Source organism: Salminus brasiliensis, chromosome 19, assembly GCF_030463535.1.
Source record: "Salminus brasiliensis chromosome 19, fSalBra1.hap2, whole genome shotgun sequence".
Lineage (NCBI taxonomy): Eukaryota > Metazoa > Chordata > Actinopteri > Characiformes > Bryconidae > Salminus > Salminus brasiliensis.
Genome location: NC_132896.1, coordinates 1,074,054 through 1,098,793, shown reverse-complemented (window position 1 = coordinate 1,098,793; position 24,740 = coordinate 1,074,054). Strand labels below are relative to the sequence as shown.

At 46.1% G+C, this 24,740-nt stretch overlaps 1 protein-coding gene across 1 annotated transcript in view; it reads left to right on the top strand.

Annotated features, from left to right (window-relative positions):
* The window catches only part of lrp5 (low density lipoprotein receptor-related protein 5), a 64,801-nt gene that overhangs the window by 21,686 nt on the left and 18,375 nt on the right, over nt 1–24,740 (top strand). The window contains exons 6-9 of the mRNA XM_072664329.1: nt 1,630–1,761; nt 6,491–6,887; nt 8,478–8,649; nt 24,504–24,720. Of these exons, the coding sequence (XP_072520430.1) occupies nt 1,630–1,761; nt 6,491–6,887; nt 8,478–8,649; nt 24,504–24,720 (918 nt within the window). The remainder of the gene's footprint in view (nt 1–1,629; nt 1,762–6,490; nt 6,888–8,477; nt 8,650–24,503; nt 24,721–24,740) is intronic.

The window sequence follows — 24,740 nt, the reverse complement described above, 5'->3', positions numbered from 1 at the left end:
CTATTAGCATGTGTGCCCGCACCCCATTTCCATAACCCCTGAACATAAATTACAAGGTAATCCCTTACCAACACAAAAACACACGCACTATCCGCCCTGCACCCCCAACACCAGCCCGCATTTCAGTTCCTTTCCTCCAGGTTTAATCGTCACATCGCCTCAGCGCCGCCGCTGATTTATGAGCGCTGCTATGTTAGCATTTTTCACAGCGTTCCTGGTTCCTCCAGAATGAAATGAGTAGAGATGTTTGTTTCGGGCGTATTTATTGCTCTCGAGTGCACAGACGGTAAAATATGCGTTCAGTTCTTCCTGCTGATCCATTTTACTCGTCTTTCACCAGCTCTGTTTTCCTTCTGCTGGTGGATTTAGCCGCTGGGGAGCCGCAGAGAAATGGAGCAGTCGAGTTTCTCACAGTGAAAGCGTTCAGGTCCAGCTCCAATCTGAACAAATAAACACTGATATTCAACAGACACCGTGTGTGTGTGTGTGTGTGTGTGTGTGTGTGTGTGTGTGAGAACAGCGTCAGCTAATCATTTGTTTTAAAAACAAGGCCAGTGCCAAAGGACAGCTTAGATGGTTTTTGGGCGATACGCTATGTGTCCAAATCTTTATGGACACCCTTTTTAGTCAAAGCTTTCAGCTACTTTAAGCTGCACCCATTGCTGACACAGATGTGCAAACACACACACACAGCTTGTCTAGTCCCTGTAGAGAAGAAGTACTGCCAATAGAATAGGACACTCTGGAGCAGATCAACATCATGACCCTATTGGCTCCATGCTGCCTAATAATGCCAGGTGTGGGCTAGAGGGGTATTAAGCCCCCCAGCATTGAGGAGCTGTGGAGCAGTGGAAGAGCTGTGTTCTCTGGAATGATGGTGGTGGAGCTCCATCCAGTACTTTTGGGATGAGTTGGGGATGATGAGGTGGGGTGGTGATCATCATCCAACATCCTGACCTCACTAACGCTCTTGTTACTAAATGCAGTCAAATCACAGATATGCTAACTCATATCAGCTCCAGCAATCATTCGACCCCTGAGCTGGACCTCAAACATGGAGGCAGGAGGTGAAGGAACTGACGTTTACTCTGTGGCTTGTTTTCGTTTTTCTCTCATAATTGAACCGAGTGGAGTTTCCTCATGCGTCCTTGAACCCTGTCCCAGTATTCAGACAGCAGTGTGTGTGTGTGTGTGTGTGTGTGTGTGTGTGTGTGTGTGTGTGTGTGTGTGTGGAGGATGAGGGTGATAAGGTCAGGGCTGTCTGCATTCTCTGTCTGTGCAGACGGGTTTTACACAGTGTCAGAATGTGGTGAGGAAATAGCCATGCTCTCTCTCTCTGACCCGGCCATTGTCCGCACTGACGGCGTGTTTGGGTCGAGCTGCTTCACTGCTTAGAGTTTAAATCTGTCAGCTCAAAACGGGGAAAACGCACATCCTGTCCTTGTGAAACCAGGTGTGTGTGTGTGTGTGTGTGTGTGTGTGTGTGTGTGTGTGTGTGTGTTAAAGTAACAGTTTAGTAAAAATAAAATGACCACAGAGCTTCCTTTTTTTAAAGTCTTCTGTCTCCAGTGAGTTTCACCCCGTGTTTCTCTCAGTCCTGCTTCAGTGGTTTTTCTGTGTTCTCCTCAGTTCACACCCCCTGCAGTGACGAAAATGGCGGCTGTTCACACCTGTGCCTGCTCTCCCCCTCTCCGCCCTTCTACAGCTGCGCCTGCCCAACTGGCGTCAAACTCCGCGAGGACGGCAAAACCTGCAGACCAGGTAATGATCCTGAACCAGATAACACCTCAGGCCAGGTAACAGGAACAGGTCCCACCCCAAAACCTGCTGGTTTCCCCTCAAGAACAGGTAGAACCCCAAAATCAAGTAGTGCCCCAGAACTAGGCGAACACCTCAGGCCAGGTATCTGCCCCCAAACCAGGTAATACTCCAAGAACAGGTTGTTCTTTAATACCAAATCATCTTTTAAAACTGGATAATGGCCCCAAAACGAGGTAACCCCTCAAAACCCAGGTAACCCTCCGAAACGAGGTAATGTCCCAAAACCAGGCACACCTTCAAAACCTGGGGGACGTCTCATGTTTGGTGGAACTAGGTGGCTGGGATTCTCGTAATGGAGGAGAAATGTTCGAAGCTGTCGTACGCTGGTGATCTTCACGCCAGAAGTGATATTCCTGGGCGGACGAGGTGCTTGTTTGTTGAGTACTGATGGTTTTATGGTGACGTCTTTTGTAATTAAGCATAAACAGTAATGTTGGAGTTTATTAGTCAGGGTTCGTCTGCGGAGGGGTGCTCTGCAGCGCTGTTGGCGTGCTGGAGTGCATTAGCATGCAGCCACGCTCACGGAGCCGTGACAGATGCCTAATCTTTGACAGATGGCTGCTCCACGCTTTTTGACTCTGAATGAACAATTTAGCCGTCCCCCGTTCCCTGCTAATTTCAATCACCACAAACGCAGGGACGGCAGAGTTTACACCCCCCCCACCTCCCCAAGACCCCCAGTTCAGCACGCTCATTGTTTCCTCAGGAGCTCTCTTACCCCTTACCTTAAACAACTGGGGGACAAGGTCAAAACCTGGAGCAAAGTTCAGCTTTAAAGAACTTTTATTCATTTATGGTGTTTAGAGTGTGTAATGGTTGTTCATTAGAGATGTGCACGGGTTCGCCCCGCCCGGAGTTCTTTAATTAAGGCTATAGTGATTTTATATAGAACTCAAACAAACATTTCATCACGCAAAAACCTTATATCTCCAATTTTGTCATTTTTCACATTCTCGCCATGTGAATCCGACAGTAGCGCCGGTTTGGATGCTTAAATAGTTCAGCCACCTAAAAAAAATTTAGCCTAGCATTAGCCTCATTCCCAGCTTTCCATGGTTCTCCAGGGAAGTCAGAATGAGCTGTTTATTGACTGGAGGCGTCCAGCTTGATTGGGCCTGATGGGGCCTGATTGGGCCTGATGGGGCCTGATTGGGCCTGATGGGGCCTGACCTGAGCCGGCCGGGGTCTGTGTGCTTAGCGAGCGTTTAGTGACTGTGGCCCCGGCCTGTCTCTCTCACTCTCTGAGTGAAACCTGTTTGTTTGAGTTTGTTTGAGTTGCCCTGAGGCCTTCTGTGCTCCTCTCTCGCTCTCTCTTGCTCTCTCTCTCTGATTCACTATGAGGCCCTTTTTTCTCCTCTGGAGCTGCAGGACCATCTGCATTTGTATGTGACGGCAGTCAAAGAGCAGGAGAAAAAGAACATCTAGTGCTTCAAGGATTCTTTAGTGTTTCAGCGTCTTTTTTTCCCATGAATGCTAAATGAATTATTGTTCTTTTTCTTGTCCATCTCTGCTGGGGGTGAAGGGGGATGAGGGTGGTAAGGGGTGCCCCCTCTCCAGAAAAACATCAAGGGCCGCCCTGAAATCAAGGTCCAGGACTTGGTATTTTTTTTCTTTCCCAGCCACTGAAGAACAGAGTGAGGCATTGTTTCTGTGCACCCGGCCCATTAACGACGAGCCATTCTTTTATTTAAAAAAAAAAAAAACGCTCGCTCACCCCTTCCCGAGATTCACGGCCTCACGACTTGAATTTATAACTCTCCCAAATTTGAGGCGGTGTATTCCCAGGCCAGGAAACAATGAGACGTATTCTTCACGCTCTCGTTCCAGCGGCGTGGGCTGAGATACAGCGTCGGCCAGCGTTACCTCAGTCATGAGAAGTCCACCACGTTCACTCCTGCAAGAATTAAAGTGAAATTACGGCCAAACGTCAGATTTACACAATTCCCCCCGTTTATCCCACTGTCCAGTCCTGTTCGTTGTCTTGTTTATTGTTGCACTACAGCTGTGAGCTTCAGTGAATATAAGTTAAAGTCCTCTGGTCCATTTATCTTGAATTTTTCACACCATGTAAAGAACTGATAACTAAAAAACTAATCAACGGGAGCTTGTTCACAATATGTCCAAAAGTTTGTAGACACTCTTCTAACAAATGCATTCAGCTACTTTCATTAAGCTGCACCCATTGCTGACACAGAGGTGCAAATGCACACACACAGCTTGTCTAGTCTCTGTAGAGAAGTATTGCCAATAGAATAGGACCCTCTGGAGAAGATCAACATGAACATAATGGCTCCATGCTGCCTAATAATGCCAGGCGTGGGCTAGAGGGGTATAAAGCCCCCCAGCATTGAGATGTGGAGCAGTGAAAGAGCTGTGATACTTTTAAATAGGATGAGTTTGGAGTTGGGGAACTGGTCTTACTGTCTTGCTTCAGTGTGATTCTGGCCACACAGGTGTCTGCTAGCGCGTGCATCAGAGCTGGGTACCTAACACTTTCCTCGGGGTTGGGACATTGACCTTCTAAAAAAATGGGTAAAAAATAACCCCCTCTTCTGGTTCTCTGGATGCTCTGGAGCACATTATACGTTGAGATTTGTGATGAAGTCCCTGTTAAGGTCTCCTCCTTATGACTATTCCATAAAGATGGTTTGAATAGGCACCCGGCTAAAGACTCGGCTAAACTTTCCTGCGGGTTCTCTGCAGTCATACGAGGGTTTCGATTAGATTGGTCTTCCCAGCACATGAGCAGTTCTCTGAGTTTTCTAGACCTTCTAGATCTCATCTTGACCTCCACAGTTCCCCTGAACTGACATTTCTGAACAATCGTTCACTAGTGAAACTCATGGCTCATCTTGTTATACTCCTCCCTGCCTTGTGGGTGTTCATTGTTGATGAGTGATGGTAGAAGGTTTGAGGAGTCTGAAAGTGCATAAAGATTCACCTGACTGTGCCGAACTACGGATAGTGACGTCCCTCAGGCCTGATTTGCTAATGAATGTCTGAGAAAGAGACCTTGTCAGAAAAGTTACCCAGGGCTAATTGGTGTACATAAGCTTCCATTGCTTGTTAGCATCATTGGCCTTGTAGCTTCAGTATAAAAGTAAAGAAGCACCTAACCAGCCTTGTCCAATTTATCTGTAAGTGTTCTATGAACTATCGCTGAAAGTGGCTGTAAAAGTGCCGGCGCTGATTAGCAGGAGCGCAGGTCTGGGGGAGGTGAGCGAGGGGGTGGGGATTAACATAAGTAAGTGTCCACAGCTTTCTGTTTCGTTTAGCTTGGGTGGTTAAATTGAAGGCATTTGGTGTGCGTTTTTCCGAGACGTCCGCCTCACTTTGAAGACTCCGTGATCGGAGTGAAGGACGAATTAAAATCAAACACAGCGGCTCCGCGCCCCGGTGGGTAAATGAAAGAGCAGAGCGGCCTGTCGCCTCTGATTGGTGTTGGATCTGATGGCGGCAGTGCTCGGCTGAACACGCTCTTTAAATAAGGCAGAGACGCCCGGCCTAATTGCTTTCCTCCGTAGTGGGGAGGGGGGTGTATGAAGCTGGAAGCTAAGAAGCGCACCTAAAGACCATGCTCTAACACCGGACTCAATCAAATCCAGTCAAATAACACAAACGAGCACAATCAGGTGTGTGAAGATGGCGGTGGAGGTGCGGTGGGTGCCAGTTCAGTTTTTAAGTTGGGTTTTACTGTCGTGTGTTCAGTTCTGCGTTATTATCGCACAGAATAATCCAATGTGAAGTGGAGTTCTCCTACAGTCCATCGCTCAGGACGTCTGAAACATTCATTCTAACCACAGCTGATGAAGGTTAAGCCATGGGTGTCGGACACAACAAGCCCGAATAAGGGTTCTAACTTTCACACACACTTTTTAATTGAGTACAGCTGCTTATTAAAAGACACAGCCCTGACATCGACCTGTAGGCATGAACCAGCAGCAGTGCAGACCGACGAGGGTCTTTATTTCCATTAGAACCAAGATAGCGTCACCAAATGACACGATTGGAAAACCTGGCAGTTCGGTCAATTTCTTAATTAACTTGTGTAAATGTTTACTATTGCCAACTTTTTTTTTCAGCCAAATTTTGGGCTGAAACAGGTGTGAGGTGTGTTCATTTCTGTAAAATTTAGATTGTATCACAAGTGGCAATCATCGGGGTCCAAGCACGGAGTGCCCTAATGGCACTAGTAGAGCATGGATGATGGGCAGTGTTTATAATACTGGGCGTGATTTGATTTTGAATAGATGATGAACTGAAGAATTCCACAGCCGTTTCCTCTGAATTTCCATGTTAAAAGTTCTCTAAAAGTTTTGAGTGGCGCAGTTGTCTAAACATTGACCTTGTCATCGGGAGAGAGTTTGGTCCCTGGCGTTCAGCTGTCTGATAATATTGTGTTAGCAGCAGTTTGGCAAGATGTGGTGGAGCTTTGTGTTTCTTGGAGGAAGTCTAGGAATGCTAGCCTTCACCCGCCCAGCACTGGTAGCATTGTGTGTGCGATTGGGGCTCCTAGGAGGAACGAAATTGGGCAAAGCGAAGCAGAAGGAGGTGCAGGGGACTGGTTTGTGAACTTGCTGTAATAATGACGACGGTCAGATTTGTGTTTTAGCCTAAATCGTCTCTTTCCTCAGTATTTAGCATCTCTCCCTCTTCCTCTACTTCTCAGGAGCAGAGCAGGTGCTGCTGTTAGCGCGCCGGACAGACCTCCGACGGATCTCTTTGGATTTACCGGACTTTACCGACATCGTCCTGCAGGTCAGCAACATCCGCCATGCCATCGCCATCGACTACGACCCCGTGGAAGGTTTCATTTACTGGACAGACGACGAGGTCCGAGCGATCCGGCGGGCTCGGCTGGACGGGAGCGAAGCCCAGACTCTTATCACCACGGAGGTAGACCATCCGGACGGCATTGCCGTGGACTGGGTCGCACGGAACTTGTACTGGACCGACACCGGCACCGACCGCATCGAGGTCACGCGGCTCAACGGCACGTTCCGTCGCATCCTCATCTCGGAGCGACTCAGCGAACCCAGGGCTATTGTCCTCGACCCCATACACGGGTGGGTCATCATCACACGGGTGGTCACGATTCCAGAATTTGCCAAGTGTACAGTCTATCACAGAACACTGTACATATCAGAACTGATTATTAATGGTTATTACTAATTGCTGTTTTGCTAACGAGGTTATGTAAAGGTCTGCAGTGATCTGCTGCTCTCCAATCAGAGCCTCACATTCCTCCATACTGCTAAAGCTCAGAAGCTGCTGGTTCCTGATCTTACTGTGGGTTCTCCATCAGTCAGGGTTCTAGCTGTTAATACCTGACTACAGCTGAACCCCGACAGGAGCTTTAATTACTCACTGATGATCATCTGATCAGCTCATTACCATATGAAGAGAGTACTCTCACAGTCTGAGCTCTGAGAGATACTGCTGAGCTTCACTGTTTCAGCAGTGCTGATCATGTTTGGAGCTCATTAACTAACGCTGATGAGTCTCACACTTTACAATCAGAGCCTTTCTGCTGTTTATAAGAGCTAATAACTTTATTAATAACTTAATAAACAGACATGGAGCATCTGAGATGAAGACAGGTGAAAAGGTGATCAGATGATGATCTGTGAGTAAAAGACTGATCCTGATTGTGGTTCGGTTGTAGAAACCAAATGAAAAATACACTGTGAGGACAAAAAGTATTGGGACATACCTTTTAATCATTACACTCAGATGTTTGCCCCAGGTGTATAAACTCAAGCCCCTAGCCTTTCCACACATCAGTGAGATAACGGGAGGTTCTGAAGAGCTCACTGAACTCCAGCGTGGTTCTGTATGTAATAGGAGACACCGCTGCACCAACAACAACAAGTCAGCTGGTGAAATTTAGACCCTCCCTCCTAGATCTTCCTCCATCAGCTGTGAGTGGTGTTATTATTGAACAGTGGAAGAGTTTAGGAGGAACAGCTCACAGAGAGCAGCTCAGCCACCGAGTGTCTGTCAGACCACGTAAAGTTACAGAGCGGGGTCAGGGCCGAGTGCTGAGCTCAGAGCAGAGTGCAGAAAAGCCTCCAACTGACTCAGTAACTGCAGCAGAGCTCCAGACCTGCTGCTGCTGCTGGTAGAGCTTAGAGCAAAGGGGGACCAGCTCCTTATTAATAATGCCTGTGGGGTTAGAATGGGGTGTCAGAAGAGCTCCTGTACGTGGAATGTGGAGGTGTCCCAATACTTTTGTCTATGTAGTGTGTCTAATTAAGCTGAGAACTTTACCACTGACTGATAGAGAAGGTAAAGGAAGAACAGGAAGCAGAAACAACAAGCTTTAACAGGAGAGATAAATGAGCTCGGTAGTGATCTAGTTAATAACCATTAATAAACAAATATTAATCCTTTCATATATCTTTATAAGGATAGTCTTATTTTAAAATAGTATATTTTAATGTTTTACATGATGAAAATATTATAATACAAATAACATTTATTGAAAAGAAACCAGCTAAACCACCAAGAAGGTCTGGGAAGCTTTATCCCAGTGTCCCAGTGTGAAGTTATTTATCCAGTCGTTTCTTTTCTGACCAGAAAAAAGTCATTTATTTTATCTGACTAAACTTGGTTTCACTGATTCCAACTCTGTCTCTCCTGTTGTGGTCCTGCAGCTACATGTACTGGACGGACTGGGGAGACAAGCCGAAGATCGAGCGAGCCAACCTGGACGGTTCAGACCGTGTCGTGCTGGTGAACTCCTCTCTGGGATGGCCGAACGGATTGGCGCTGGACTATGCTACTGAAAAGCTGTACTGGGGCGACGCCAAGACCGACAAGATCGAGGTAAGCTGGTAAAACTGGTGCACTGCATGTTGGTGAACGTGGCGGGTGGTTTATAGGGTATTTCTGTTTAGTGTGTGTGTGTGTGTGTGTGTGTGTGTGTGTGTGTGTGTGTGTGTGTGTGTGTGTGTGTGTGTGTGTGTGTGTGTGTGTGAGAGTTTGAATCGCTTCACGTTACCTGAAGAACGCTGATGTTCCAGTATTGAGTAGGTTTCCTTATAACCACCGAAACATCTCTGACCCATCGAGGCATGGACTCCACAAGACCTTTGAAGGTGTCCTGCTGTGGTCGCTGGTACCAAGACTAACGTCAGCAGCAGATCCTTTAAGAAATCCTGTAAGGTGGGCGGGACCTCCATGAGCATCAGTGAGACTTGGGTGCCCATGACCCTGTCGCCGGTTCACTGGTCCTTCCTTGGAGCACTTTTGATAGGTACTGACCACTGCATACCAGGAGGGACACCTCACAAGACCTGATGCCTGATGTTCTGGAGATCTTCTGACCCAGTCATTGACCAGAACCAAACTGTGATGTTCTGGACAAAGTGTCTCAGATTCTTACGCTTGTCCATTTTTCCTGCTTCATCACCTTCAAGACCTGACTGTTCACTCACTGACTGATATGTAGATCCACCCCTCGACAGACAGGAGACACTGGACCCAGATCATTAGGGTTCTTCACTTCAGGCTGTCAGTGGTTTTAATGTTCTGGCTGATTGATGTGTGTTTATAGACGTACTACAGCTCTTCTGTAGAATGGAAGTAAATTGAGCTTTGAAGCTGTGCTTATGTAACACCTGGACTGGACCGGACTGGACTGCTGTCACGTTTCCTCAATCAGTCAGTCACGGCTCCGTGCGGCAGGCCGGGTCCGACTGTGTAAGGTGTTTTCGGAGCGTGAGCTGCAGAGGCTGGATTCTTTTATAGACTGTGTTTAGCTTTACCCCTGGATGAACTGCACCCGGACAGAATCCAGTCAAATGTGGGTCTGTGATGGACTGTGTTTGGGGTGGGGTGTAGGGGATGGGTGCGGCCGGGCTGTGATTGGTGTTGGTTAATCCCAGTACCACGGTAACGGGAGTCTATGACCACACATCTCTCATACTGTAGTAACCAAAACATGAGTGTAGGGGAGCAAGAGTGAACTCTGTTCCCTGTTATTTGGCGGTTCTGGTCCCGCTCCACTCCGGGTTTTATAGAGAGAAAACACACACCAGGTTCTTCATTCCTACAGCTGGATCAGACGGATTGGGAGTTCTGTAATCTCTGACCGTTAAACCTAAACCTGAGTTGTGAACTAAGCTCATCTCACTGTTCAGACGACAGCACTGTGGCCTCACAGATCTTAATACCTGCTCGTGTCGACACACCGGAGGGAGATCTGCTCCAGCAGTGGATGCCAGGGTGTTGACTAATTATTGTAGTATTTCAGGTGACTGCTGTGGTTTTATTAAAGGTGGTTGCTAGGATGTTGCTAATTAGTTGTTGGGCGGTTGCTTGGGTGTTGCTATATTATCCCAGGCAGTTGCCAGGGTGTTCAGATGGTTACTGTAATATTTTAGGTGGATGCTAGGCTGTTGACTGATGGTTGCTGTGGTGTCCCAGGTGGATGCTAGGCTGTTGATCCTTGGTTGCTATGGTATCCCAGGTGAATGCTAGGGTGTTGCTACTAGTTATTGAGAAGTTACTAAGGTGTTGCTATATTATCCCATGCGGTCGCCAGGGTGTTGATAGGTGGCTGCAGTGATATCCCAGATGGGTACTCGGAGGCTCCTAGGTGGCTGCAGTGGTGTTCCTCTGGTGGTGTAATTGCTATTCTCTCCCTTTCAGTCTTTTTCTTTCTGTGTCAGTCTTTTAGTCTGTGGCTCTCGCGCGCTCTCTCTCTCGCTTTCTCGCTGACCCATTCAGGCTCTGAAAAGGGCAAAGTGCTTGAAGTGCTAATGGTGTGTGTGTGTGTGTGTGTGTGTGTGTGTGAGAGAGAGAGAGAGAGAGAGAGAGAGAGAGACCACCCCTCCTCCCTTTTCCCATTTGCATCTTAAACATTCCTCCTTATTTTTTTTCTTTGATCATTTCAGACTTTTTTCTCTATTGTTGTTTGTTTTTGCTGTTTCTGTTGTTTTTTACACCAAAACAAAGGTCAGAGGATGAGATTGGACTGGACTCACTCTCAGCGTTTCTGATCTCTCTCACTGTGATGAGTGGGGTTCTCCCCTCGGGACGGTTAAACAGTCTGGGAGGATCGGTGGAGTTTATTGTTGGTTCTGATTCTCCTGGTTGTCTAAACTGAGAGCTGCAGATGGGTTTGTGGGTCTGGGTCACACTGACGGGTCACATCGACACGTCACTGTTTACCCTTTTTCCCCTTTTTGTCTGGTTTGCAGTGGGGGGTGGGTGTAGGGGGGATGGTGGGGGGCTTTTTTGGAAGTTGAAAACAACATTAAGTCCTGAATGAGGCGTTCTGAAAAGTGCCTTCTGGCATGTGGAATGTGGCTGTGTGCTGCCTGAACGGTTATAAATAGAGGAACCTCTCTCGCTCCCTCTCTCGCTCCCTCTCTCTCACTCTCTCGTGCGCTCACTCACTCACTCTCAGCTGGTGAAAGGCCTCCTGCCTGAAAAGATTTTTTTCTCTTTCTTCGATGTGGAGTTGAATTATGTTCTATTGTTCATTTCTGAAACCGAGCGAGAGAAGCTGAACCACTCACTGATCAGCCAGAACATTAGAACCACTGCCAGCTGAAGTAAAGAACACTGATCTGGGTCTCTATGGTCGCCTTATTGTATTGTGTTTAGCAATGTCTAAGCTTGGAGGTATCTTTTGTATTAGTCTATTCTAACTAGCTGAGGTTTTCTTGGGTAAATAGCAAAGCACTTTGTAAGTCGCTCTGGATAAGAGCGTCTGCTAAATGCCGTAAATGTAAATGTAAATGTAAATGTCTCCTGTCTGTCGAGGCTGGATCTACATATCAGTCAGTGAGTGAACAGTCAGTTCTTGAAGATGATGAAGGTGATGAAGCAGGAAAAATGGACAAGTGTAAGAATCTGAGACACTTTGACAAGAACCAGTCTGTGATGTTCTAGATAGACGACTGGATCATCAGAACATCTCCAGAACATCAGGAAGCAGGTCTTGTGGGGTGTTCCTCCCAGTGTGCAGTGGTCAGTACTAGAGATGCACTGATCCGATATTAGGATCGGATATCGGCCCCGATATTAACAAAATTAGCTGATTGGATATCTGGTAATTTGGCAGATCCATGGAAGCCATCCTTTCACTTTAATTTAACTGCTTGTATGTTTGACCAAGTTACTTATTTATTCTCAGGTTCAGCTGCTAGACTTTATTTTAAATTATGCAAAATATTTAAAAATAAGACTGATTACTGTTTGTGTGTTTAACAAAATGAAGCTACTTATTTTCAGTTTTGGCTGATACATGATGTATTTTAATGTTTTTTGACTTTTTTATTTTGAATTTGAATGTTGTGTCAGGGTCCTGCACAATTGTTTATTTTAGTGACAAATAAATAGATAATAAATAAATAAATAGAAAATAAATCAAACAAAATTGGTAATTTATATCTCTGTTCATTTGTTACAAAGTTAGTAAAGTAATGTTTAAGTCAAACCTGATGCCTTAAGTCTCTCCCACATGGTGAGGTATATGGTTTATTAATTCAACAATAGTATGTGATCGGTATCAGGTATCGACCGATATGCAACGTTTATGTATCGTATCGGAACTGAAACAGCCGGATCAGTGCATCCCTAGTGCTCCCGGGAAGGATCTGGGCACCGACGGCTCCAGCTTGAAGTAATGTTGGGTGGGTTTTATTGACCCGTTCATCATCATCCGTTCACACGGCTTCCGGCTCTGCAGTTTGTCCACCTCGCCCCTCTGCTTTCTTCACTCTGGTTGTGCTTTTTAAGTGAAATAGTGCCAGTGGGATTCCTCTGCTTTCATTAGTAAGTGCAGCACATGTGTTGGACCTTCCTGCTCTAATTAATGCGCTCTAATGATTTCAGTTATTATTAATTAAATAGTTATTCTTAAGTGTGTGTGTGTGTGTGTGTGTGTGTGTGTGTGTGTGTGTGTGTGTGGGGGGGGGGTCGTCCTGTCTGTACACTGCCTTTACGGTTTCATCAGGAACAGCTGCATTTGTGACCTTTTTTGCTGTAATATTTGATAGATTAGGTAAGATTACATAAGTGTGTGTGTGTGTGTGTGTGTGTGATGGTCATTCCTGTGCACTGTCATAACTGATTGATTTTGAATCAGTAGCTGTAGCACATTTGTTGAACCCTTTTGCTCTAAGGTGTCATACCTGGTTGATTGATTTTGGATCAGTAGCTGCAGCATATTGGCTGTACCTTTTTACTCTGTGTCATATTTGATAGATCTGTCCCTCCTGTGCACGGTCATGATCGATTGATTGATTTTACATCAGTGTTCGCAGAATTCGTACCTCTTTCTCAGGCTTGATTGATGGTGAATCAGTAACTGCAGCTCATTTGAAGAACCCTTTTGCTCTGAGGTGTCGTAGGCTCTGGATGAATAAGCAGCATTTTTGTGATTTGTGATCTCCAAACCCACATGCCTATGTGTGACACACACACGCACTCATCTGGAACGTGTGTGTTTGCGGTTAAACCACCTGGAATTCCTCAGGAGCACGGCCCACTGTGGAGCATGTGCCGCTGAAAGCTCTGTGCTCAGAATCCGGGCCAGAAGCGGCGCTCTTTTATCTTGGAGCGCCGGGTGGCTGAAAGGAGCGCCGGGCTGCTGGCTGGAGTGCCGCGGTTTTTCCTTAAACACTGTGTGGATTGTGCTCCTTTATGCCCCTCTGCCTGCCTCAGTGTGTTTTTGCTTCTTTTCGGGTGCCTACCCCCTTCCCCCTGTTCCCCGCCCCCTCAAAAAAACTCTCAGAAGTTGCCGCGGTGACCCCCCGCCCCCCTTTCTGCTCCCTTTCAGTCCAGAGATGCTTAAGATAACTCATTTGACTGATGTGCCGTCCGGCCCGGCGTAGAAAAGCGCCCCTTTGTGGAACAATTATGCAGATTGTGCTTTCACACAACGCTTTGGAGGCGCTGGTGTGTGGGTGTGTGAGTGCGTGCACGCCCGTTGGGTTCCCATAATGCATTGTGTGTAGGCCGATCTTAAAAACAGCAGACTGGGGCTGTTTTGTTTTTTTGTTTTTTTTTTAATGCATGTCCAGTAGGGGGCCCTCTCTTGATTAACGATTAAAGGGCCCACGTTGTGGTCAGTTCGGCCATGTTACCGGAAACTTTGGTGTGTGTGTGTGTGTGTGTGAACACTGTTGTTTGAAGTTCATTGATTTTGTGCGTCACAAATACCCTCATCTGCATATCCCCCTCTTCAGCCAATAACAGTAAGCATCTCCCATTCATACAGACGTTATTAGTGATGTTTCAGCCTGGACTGCTTCTTGAATAAGGTGTAATGCAGGGCAGCCAATCAGAACAGAGCTTTTTTTTTTTAGTTTTAAAGGCACAGTGACTGTTTTTCTCTTAAGATCAAAGGTGCGTGATTTTTTTCATTACGATTGTTTCTGTTTGTAGACCAACATAATAAGGCATTTGCTCTGAACTTTGAATTAAGCATTTAAGGAAAAGAAAGGCACCTAGGAAAAGAAATGAATGGCGCCCCCTGGATACACACATAAATTCACAGATTCAGGCACTAAAATGCTTTGTGTGAGATCAGGCCGATCCAACCATGATCACTGGATTGGGTGTGGGCTAGTTTAAGCCTGATCCAGTTCCGATCCTTTGTTTTTACCGCCGTGCTCTAGCGGAGCGCCCTCTGGTGTCCCCTAGGCACCATTAACGGACATTGTTCACTGCTCACAGCAGTGAGGAGAATTACCAGAACATAACAGAACAGACACAGATGTGCAAATGCACACACAGCTTGTCTAGTCCCTGTAGAGAAGAAGTACTGCCAATAGAATAGGACTCTCTGGAGCAGATCAACATCATGACCCTATTGGCTCCATGCTGCCTAATAATGCCAGGCGTGGGCTAGAGGGGTATAAAGCCCCCCAGCATTGAGCTGTGGAGCAGTGGAAGAACTGTGTTCTCTGGAATGATGGTGGTGGAGCTCCATCCAGTACTTTTGGGATGAGGTGGGGAGTTTGGGATGAGGGTTGGGGGGAGTGCTGATCAATCAGCCAACATCCTGACCTCACTAACACTCTTGTTGCTGAATGCAATCAAATCCTCACAAAAGCAGGATCAGCTCTTTTTAATCCCCTTGATTTTAGATAAAATAGTAAAAGAGCCAGTGTTCCATTACTTTTGTCTATACAGTATATTAGTAAATCAGTGTATCTAATATGTATCAAATGGGCTTATGGGGTGCCTGTTTTTGCCTAGCGCAGAGACCACTCCAGCTGGCACCATACGGCAGTTGACCTGCATCTGCGTATCTGCTGAAGATGCTACATAAACATTTCTAAAGTGTAGAAATTGAGAATAAAAGCAGTAAAACTTTTAAAATACAGAGACTTTGGAGTTAAACATAAGATCAGATCAGCTTCAGGTGTCGCCCACACCTGCACACCCGTCTCACACTGATGTGGCTCTGAAATGTCGTATGTTTATCAGGTGTGTGAAATAATAAAGGAAGAGAGGAAGCAGGTTCAGAAGCATCTCGGCTCTTTGATCTGATTAACAGCGCTGCTCCTCCTGGGTGTTTTCCTCCCTGAAGCTTTTGGGTCAGGTTCTCCAGGACGCCCCGCGAAGGAGCTGCTGGGCTGCGGTGAATCCCGCGCTGAAGAAGCGACACCACTGTGAGTTTATCGCCGAGGATCAAAAGCTCGGGCTGAAAGGCCGACAGCTCGTCCGCTGATGGATGCTGGCCGTAGCGGGGCGTGAAAGGGATCAGTGAGGGTTTTTTTTTGTGACGTCCCGCTGCAGCGCCGCTCGAGCCCCTCTCGGCTTTCAGGCCGGCGCGAGGCGTGAAACCTGATTTGCGCAGGATTTCTCCCACAACCAGCCTTTCTCTAAAACACTGGCCATGCTAATGACCGAGCCTTTGTTTCTGCGTCAGCAGCCTCTCCGAGAGCGGCCGGGCTGCGGTAGAGCAGGCCTGGAGACAGGGTTCAGGGCCTCCTCTTTGAAGAATGCTTTATACTTCTGCAAAGATCCATGGGTAATCATAGTGCAGGGGGGACCCGCACACATTCAGCAGCTCAGCTACCATCTGTGGAGTCGTGTCATTTCGAAGTTCTCTGAATCATTAAACAGTTACATCATTAAGAGTGGGTTTCATGTTCTAGATAAGCTCCCCAGTCAGCTGGAGTTCTACAGTGGAGGTTCTAGATAAGCTCCCCCAGTCAGAGCTGGAGTTCTACAGTGGAGGTTCTAGATAAGCTCCCCCAGTCAGAGCTGGAGTTCTACAGTGGAGGTTCTAGATAAGCTCCCCCAGTCAGTGCTGTGGTTCTACAGTGGAGGTGAAGGGGAGCAGACGTCTGAAGCTCTAATAATAAAAGCTCCTCACAGAAAGTTCTTCACCTAATGGTGATGAAGACGCTGCCTGATGCCTGAGACACGGTTCTACCAGAGTTCTGAGAAGAGCTCGGCTCTAGAACCTGCTTTTAAAATCAGATCATTAAAATGGTGGAGGGATACATGCTGCAGGGTGTAGTGCGGCTACAGAAAGTAGTCCCTAAAGAAAACTGCATTAGTTCAGATTCTCTATTCACTATTTTACCATCATCATCATCATCATCATCGTTCCATATAAAACTCAGTGTAGCTTCACTGGTGGGTTTTAACTGTGCTGTTTGTTTGGTGGGGGGTTGTAGTTGTGCTGCTGTTCTATTGGCTGAGGGGGGGGGGGGGGTTAGCCATATCGTTGGCCTGTTGGTGGGATTTTAGCTGTGGGTGGAACCTCTCATCCATACTTGTTGCTTCAGAGATCCGAGACTGGCACAGCTTTGATGTCACGGTCACATCAGGGCTCCATGTTGGCCACCGTTAAGCGTTCTAACAACCTAGAACCAAAGAACTCAAATAAATAACGGCATTAATGAGAGTAAAGCAGCGTCACATCTGCCCTCCAACCGCAGATCTGAACAAAACCGCAAAGGAAGGAGTGAAACTGAGGCTGGAGAACTGGTCTGTGCTCAGCTGCTTTCAGACCTGTGAACATGAACACACACACACACACACACACACACACACACACACACACACACACACGGCCCAAAAGCAATTTTTTCCTTCCAAAGCAGAGCCAGATCTCTCCCGTGGTGATCTTTGCCAGACGAGCTGAGTTGCCTGGTAAGAGTTTTGTTGCTGTGGCGTTTTTCCAGTTCCTCCGTTAAATCCACACTTTGATATTCTACGTTCGCTGGGATTCACGGTTCGCCTTGAGTTATGAGCGGCAGAGAAAAAAAGACACCTGACGTTCATAATATTTTCCACCCCCAGTGGCCAACGCTGCACACACACTGTGCAGTCTGCCAGTTAAAGCGGTAGTTCAGCAAAACATGCTGCATTTACTCCTCTTACCTCAAACTGTCACAGAATAAAGTACAGCCGTCTAGATGAGCCGTTCTTCAGCACGTTCTAGATAACAGTGAGTCAAGATGCAGCGATTTTCTGTGCTCCTATTGGTGAATTCTAGCTGTACAGTTATCCTATTGGAGGGTTGGTAGCCATGCCATGCTCCTATTGGTGAATTCTAACTGTACAGTTATCCTATTGGAGGGTTGGTAGCTATGCCGTGCTCACATTGGTGAATTCTAGTTGTACAGTTATCCTATTGGAGGCTTCGTAGCCATGCCGTGCTCCTATTGGTGAATTCTAACTGTACAGTTATCCTATTGGAGGGTTCGTAGCCATTTGTAACCCCAGACTATCTGTCGCTTTAATGAAAGACTCTGGAAGTCTCCGTGGCTTTCTCTCTGCTGAGGGATGAGTTCTCCTTAAGTGTGCTCTCACACACTGCGAGAGAGGCCTGGAGTGTATGTGCTCCATTAAATAGCCATGTGGTGTGTTTCCTGCCTGGGAGCGGCCTGTGTGTGTTTAGTGTTGGAGCACTTTTCCAGCCGCTGTGTTTCTCGGCAGCTCTGGGTGGTTTGCTCTGCTTGGGAAAAACAATGGAAAAAAGAAGGGTTTGTGCACGCTGTAGAGGTTCAATTTGATTCCCAAAATTTAGATCAGCTCTGATACAGATACTGAATTTAGCAGCCTGGCAGGAATCTGGCAATATGATGCGATATGATCACGATTCTGAATGTATTTGATGCTGTAAGCAAGGAGATATATATTTTTTAACTTTACAGAACTTTACATCACTGCTGTCTATTGCTCAGAGTTCAATCAACTCAAAATGAAACAAATTAATGAATTATTAATTAATGAGCAGTAGTGTGTTTTTGAAAATCCATACTGTATCGCAAAACATAATATCGTGATACTTTGATATGTTCTTACATCCCTAGTCTGTATCCACGGTGGCTTTATCTAATACTCTCTAATACTAATAATATCTAATGGTGTCTGTGTAACCAGCCTCCTCTTCACTCCTCAGACAGCGGGCTGTCCTTCTGTATTACTGTATTCTAGACTCTCTCTCTCTCTCTCTCTCTCGCTCTCTCTCTCTCTCTCGCCACCACAATCCTCCTCATTTCCTGAGGGATGTGTCTCTGTTCGCATCTGGCTGCTGCTGCTCCTGTTCTGGCTCTGTTTGTGGTTATTAACATGGCAGTGTGTGCTGTTGTGGTGAAGCTGCAGAGCGCCTCAAAACACACACCATCTGGAGCTGAACAGGAGCACGAGGGCTCACACTCTCTCTCTCTCACACGGTCAGCAGCAACTTCAGCTGTTTTACTGATCAGAATTATTAGATTTAGCCATAAAAAGAAAAACCTCATACCCACCACTGGAGCCTGCTGGGTTGAGCTGAGCTGATTCAGAGGGCGGGTTTGGTTTGAAACGGTATCTCAACTAATCCAGTTTTCTTTAGGGACTACTTTCTGTAGCAGCACTACACCCTGCAGCATGTATCCCTCCACCATTTTAATGATCTGGTTTTAAAAGCAGGTTCTAGAGCCGAACTCTTCTCAGAACTCTGGTAGAACCGTGTCTCCGGCATCAGGCAGCGTCTTCATCACCATTAGGTGAAGAACTTTCTGTGAGGAGCTTTTAGTAGAGCTTCAGACGTCTGCTTCCCTTCACCTCCACTGTAGAACCACAGCTCTGACTGGGGGAGGTTATCTAGAACCTCCACTGTAGAACTCCAGCTCTGACTGGGGGAGCTTATCTAGAACCTCCACTGTAGAACTCCAGCTCTGACTGGGGAAGGTTATCTAGAACCAAGTTAATTAAATAATAAATAAATACATTAAATCACTAATAAAACCAATCAATTGATAATCAATAACCAACTATTGCTTTACTTCACCCTGAGAACCGCCCCAGATAAACAGTGATGGTATTTGGGTGAGGAAAAGGTTCTGTATGCTGAGTGCTCTCCTACAGAGGCTCTACTGAGATGATCTACCAGTAGGAGACGCTTCTACAGATCGTGGCCCGTATCGCTCAGAGTTTACTGCGGACGCTGATTAAGCAACACCCCCCAACCCCCTCAAAACCCTCGCTGTTCCTTTTGGCTGTGAAATGTCAATAAAGGCTCCGGCCGAGACGCTCTTGGTCAGAACACACACACTTGGGACGTGCTGGGCCTGAGACAGGCCTACATCCTGTTTACTCGCTCAGTAAATAAATATGTAAGTAAATAGAATATCAGCATCCTGTGAGGTCTGATTGCCGGCCTCTCGTCTTGCAGACAGCACGCTCGGAGCTCGTCCTGTGGGGCGTTTATTTTAACAAAGAGATGTAGGAATGACACGGTTTACCCACACTGTCAGATATCATCTGTACTTGTTGTTTGTGTAGCTGCAATAACAATAACACTGGAAGCAAACCAACCACTAATGACAAAACGCCCCAGCGCTACAGTCTTGTTTACATTTTTATTATACTTTATTTTTCCTCCAGAGATTTATTTATGACATCTGTCTGAGTTTATGAACCAAAAAGTCATACAACCACATACTGATCTCTTTACAGCAGTGGTGAATGACTACAACAACACAGATACAGCCCATAATTTATCCACCAGTGCAGCTACACGAGTCTTCTGAGTTCTATATGGAATGATGATGATGATGATGATGATGATGATGAGGGTAAAATAGTAAATAGAGAATCTCAACTAATGCAGTTCTCTCGCATCAGGCAGCGTCTTCATCACCATTAGGTGAAGAACTTTCTGTGAGGAGCTTTTATTAGAGCTTCAGACGTCTGCTTCCCTTCACCTCCACTGTAGAACCACAGCTCTGACTGGGGGAGCTTATCTAGAACCTCCACTGTAGAACTCCAGCTCTGACTGGGGGAGCTTATCTAGAACCTCCACTGTAGAACCACAGCTCTGACTGGGGGAGCTTATCTAGAACATCCACTGTAGAACTCCAGCTCTGACTGGGGGAGCTTATCTAGAACCTCCACTGTAGAACCACAGCTCTGACTGGGGGAGCTTATCTAGAACATCCACTGTAGAACTCCAGCTCTGACTGGGGGAGCTTATCTAGAACCGAGCGTTCCACGCCAAACTCCAGCTCTGAATGAGTCTGTGAGTGTTCAGTTCTTGCCTCAGACAGACTCTAGGTTCGTGTACTCTCGGGTGTTCTGTGTGAATTAGGGGGTGCTGGTTTCGGTCCAGTCACAGATGGAAGATGAAACGGTGGGATGGTCTGAGTTGCGTCTGGCGGCGTGTTAGAAGCTCCAGCCAAAGCTCAGAGCTACTGATGTGAACTGGGAGCTGGAAGGATTCAGGGAGCAGAGAAATAAATACAGTCTGTCAGGTAGAGAAGATGATTGCGTTTAGATGAGATCTTTGTGTGTGTGTGTGTGTGTGTGTGTGTGTGTGTGTGTGTGTGTGTGTGTGTGTGTGTTCAGTTCTGAGTGTTTTTAATAATATAAACGTAATGTGATTACAGATACATGTACTATTGTTCACCTTGCTCAGACACCGTGTGTAGTTTGTCAGTGTAAGTGAGCCACATCCTCTAACAGAGTCTATTCCCTGTAGAGAAGAAGTACTGCCAATAGAATAGGACTCTCTGGAGCAGATCAACATCATGACCCTATTGGCTCCATGCTGCCTAATGCCAGGCGTGGGCTAGAGGGGTATAAAGCCCCCCAGCATTGAGGAGCTGTGGAGCAGTGGAAGAACTGTTCTCTGGAATGATGGTGGTGGAGCTCCATCCAGTACTTTTGAATGAGGTGGGAAGTTTGGGATAAGGTGAGGTGGGGTGGTGGTGATCATTATCCAACATCCTGACCTCACTAACGCTCTTGTTGCTGAATGCAATCAAAACCTCACAGCAATGAACAGGGGTGCACACCTTTTTTGCATTAATATGCAGTTTATTCAGTTTGTGTTTTTTTTCTGTATAAAAAGCCACAAGTACACACAGTAATGACTATCAAATTTAGACACACACACACTGATGTGGGGCGGAGTGTGAGTTTACAGTCTGCGTTCAGATTTTCACGCCTGTAAAAATTCAGCGCTCAGGAGGAAATCAGATCACAGACAAATTCCACCAGGATGAGCTCACACTAACTCCCTCACCTCACTCTCAGATTCTGTCTGAACGATATGGACTAAAGTATTGGGACACCTGCTCATTTACTGCTTCTTCTGAAATCAAAGAGTTGATCCTGCTTCTGTTGGAGTAACTGTCTCTACTGTTCAGAGAAGACTTTCTACTAGATTTTGGAGCAGCATTGACGTGAGGATTTGATTGCATTCAGCAACAAGAGCGTTAGTGAGGTCAGGATGTTGGATAATGATGATCACCACCCCACCTCATCATCCCCAACTCCCCAACTCATCCCAAAAGTACTGGATGGAGCTCCACCACCATCATTCCAGAGAGCACAGCTCTTCCACTGCTCCACAGCCTCTCAATGCTGGGGGGCTTTATACCCCTCTAGCCCACACCTGGCATTATTAGGCAGCATGGTGCCAATAGAGTCATGATGTTGATCTGCTCCAGAGAGTCCTATTCTATTGACAGTACTTCTCTACAGGGACTAGACAAGCTGTGTGTGTGTGTTTGCACATCTGTGTCAGCAATGGGTACAACTTATAATGGCTGAAAGCTTTCATTAGAAGAGGTGTCCACAAATATTTGGACATATAGTGTGACTAATGAGAACAATATTGCCAATCAACTGCATGTGGAGAAACTTAATTAAAGCTGGTTGTAGTGGATCAGTGTGCTCAGGTGCAGCTGAAGTTAAACAGTAAAGGGGAAACAGGTGTGTGTGTGTGTGTGTGTGTGTGTGTATGTGTGTGTGTTTGAGGTTCTCCATCCAATAAAACGAATTACACCAATGGAAAGAATTTGAGTTCTGGACCAGGACTGGACCTCCACACTGCACTGAACAGGACAAGTTCCAGGACCTAGGAGAGGAGCTTTACAGGGGGCTATATTTATTCAGTGTCTCTGCAGTGCTGTACTGCCCCCTGTAGGCTGTTTTCCCTTTGTTCAGTGTTCAACATTGTTGTACTGCCCCCTATGGGTTGTATTCTCTTCATTCAGTGTCTTAGTAGTGCTGCGTTGCACGCTTCGGGTCATTTTCCCCTCTTTCAGCATCATAGCTTCGGAAGTGCTATACTGCCCCCCTGTAGGCCGTTTTGCTCTCATCAAAGACTGTATTATCTTTCCTGTAAGTGTAAGTGGGCTGGGCTGAACTGTGGTAGGCTGAATAGGCGGAGATATGTAAATTAGATGGTTCTTGTGACATCCTGTGAGGTTAGTTTCCATATCTGGACGGTGGGAGTGAGTGGTGTGTTTTAAACTTCAGTCATTTTTGCTTTTAGTTTTATTATTTAGTTTTTTTTACTTCTTTTCTTTTAAAAAATGGGAAGTTCAGTCTTTGATGATGGTGGCCTTTGAATTTCTCAGCTGGAGGGAAACCTGGCCACTGCTTCCCTCGGCATCACTCATCAGGGAGCTGCTGGTGACGGAGAGAACCACGATCTGTGCAGGTGTAGGTTGACCCACTTTCGCTCAGGCGTTTACGGTAATGAGAGGCATGGATTCAGTCCAGGCATGACTTCATGGGTGTATGAGTTACACGTTTCCGAATATTTTCGACGCTGGTGTGAAACGTGATGTCGGATGCCTCAGGCCGCCTCCAGGGTCGCATTTGTTCAGCAGCATGTTTCTCACAGCAGGCCCAACCTCAGGATAATACACTTCAGTTCTTGGTTACGGAGCTCAGGAACACGTCCTGATCCCACTGAATTTACTGATATTTACTAATTCTCTGCAGAACTGAGAGCTGAGCTCAGTCAGAGCCGGGTTCAGTGTAGAGAAACTGACGTCAGTCGCCATGACTACAACGCAGATACAGCCCATAATTGATCTCCTACCCAAACCCACCAGTGCAGCTACATGACTCTTCTGAGTTTTTTATGAAATGATGAAGATGATGATGATGATGAGGGTAAAATAGTGAATAGAGAATCTCAACTAATGCAGTTCTCTTTAGGGACTACTTTCTGTAGCCGCACTACACCCTGCAGCATGTATCCCTCCACCATTTTAATGATCTGGTTCTAAAAGCAGGTTCTAGAGCCGAGCTCTTCTCAGAACTCTGGTAGAACCGTGTCTCAGGCATCAGGCAGCGTCTTCATCAGAACTCCAGCTCTGACTGGGGGAGCTTATCTAGAACCTCCACTGTAGAACTCCAGCTCTGACTGGGGGAGCTTATCTAGAACCCCCCTCTGAATGAGTCTGATCATATATTGATTTAGATTATGTATTTGTGAATTTTGAACAGTGTATTAGTATACACAGTCTGCCCCTCCCTCTCCCCTGTAGTTTGGATCTGCTGTAATTGGGGGTGTGTCCAGTCCCACTCGGCCCGAGCGCTCAGTGATGTTCTGAAATAGCCGCTCTGTTGGTGATTACATATCTGCTGTTTTTCTCTGATCGTTTTGGAAATTCTGGCTGTTTTGGCTTCAGACACAACAATTATGGCAGCTGAAATATGTCCGCATGTGTGGATCTATCAGCGGATCCATATGTCGAGCAGCTGTTTGGCGAGCGAGGGCTGACGATCTGAAGCCGGCGTGTTTATTTATCTTCTACTGAAAACATTTCATCTCCTCTACAGTGTGTCTCTCTCTCTGTCTCTCTCTCTGTCTCTCTCTCTGTCTCTCTCTCTGTCTCTCTCTCTGTCTCTCTCTCTCTCTCTCTCTCTCTCTCTCTCTCTGTCTTGCTCTCTCGCCTGTGCAAATTAATTTAAATACTTAAGTTAAACTATTAAAAAAATACTAAAAATGAACCTAGAATTAGGAAATAAAAGTAGAAAAAGTCAACAAATATGAAAATTATAAATAATGTTTAAAGAATTAAAAATTAAAACATAAAACCGACAAAATGATCAACTTTAAAATGAGTAAATTCAAAACAGGGAACTAAAATGAAGCTAAACGAATTAAAATGAATCATGAAAATCACAATGCTAATAAAATGAATAAAAGAAAGTTTTTAATTTTAATAATATTACTAATGATGAAGAAATAAGGGAATTTAAGTAAGTCTTAAAACTGTAAAATGTGATTTCAAGCCAAAGTTTTGATTTTATGTATGTATGTATGTATGTATGTATGTATGTATTTATTTATTTTAGATTTTTGTGTTTTAATCGTCTGACTGCAGTTTCTGTGCAGCACACACAGTCACACCGCACACACAGACCTGTATTAACGGCAGGTGTGTGAACTTCGCTCTGTTTCTCCTCAGGTGATAAATGCAGACGGCTCTAACCGAATGGTCCTGCTGGGGGATAAACTGCCCCACATCTTCGGCTTCACTCTGCTGGGGGATTACATCTACTGGAGTGACTGGCAGCGCAGGAGCATCGAAAGGGTCCACACTAGCAAGGGTGTACGAGAGGTCATTGTTGAGCAGCTGCCTGACCTGATGGGCCTCAAGGCCACAAAAGTCACGGAGACGTTCGGTAAGAAAGCTAACGAAGGA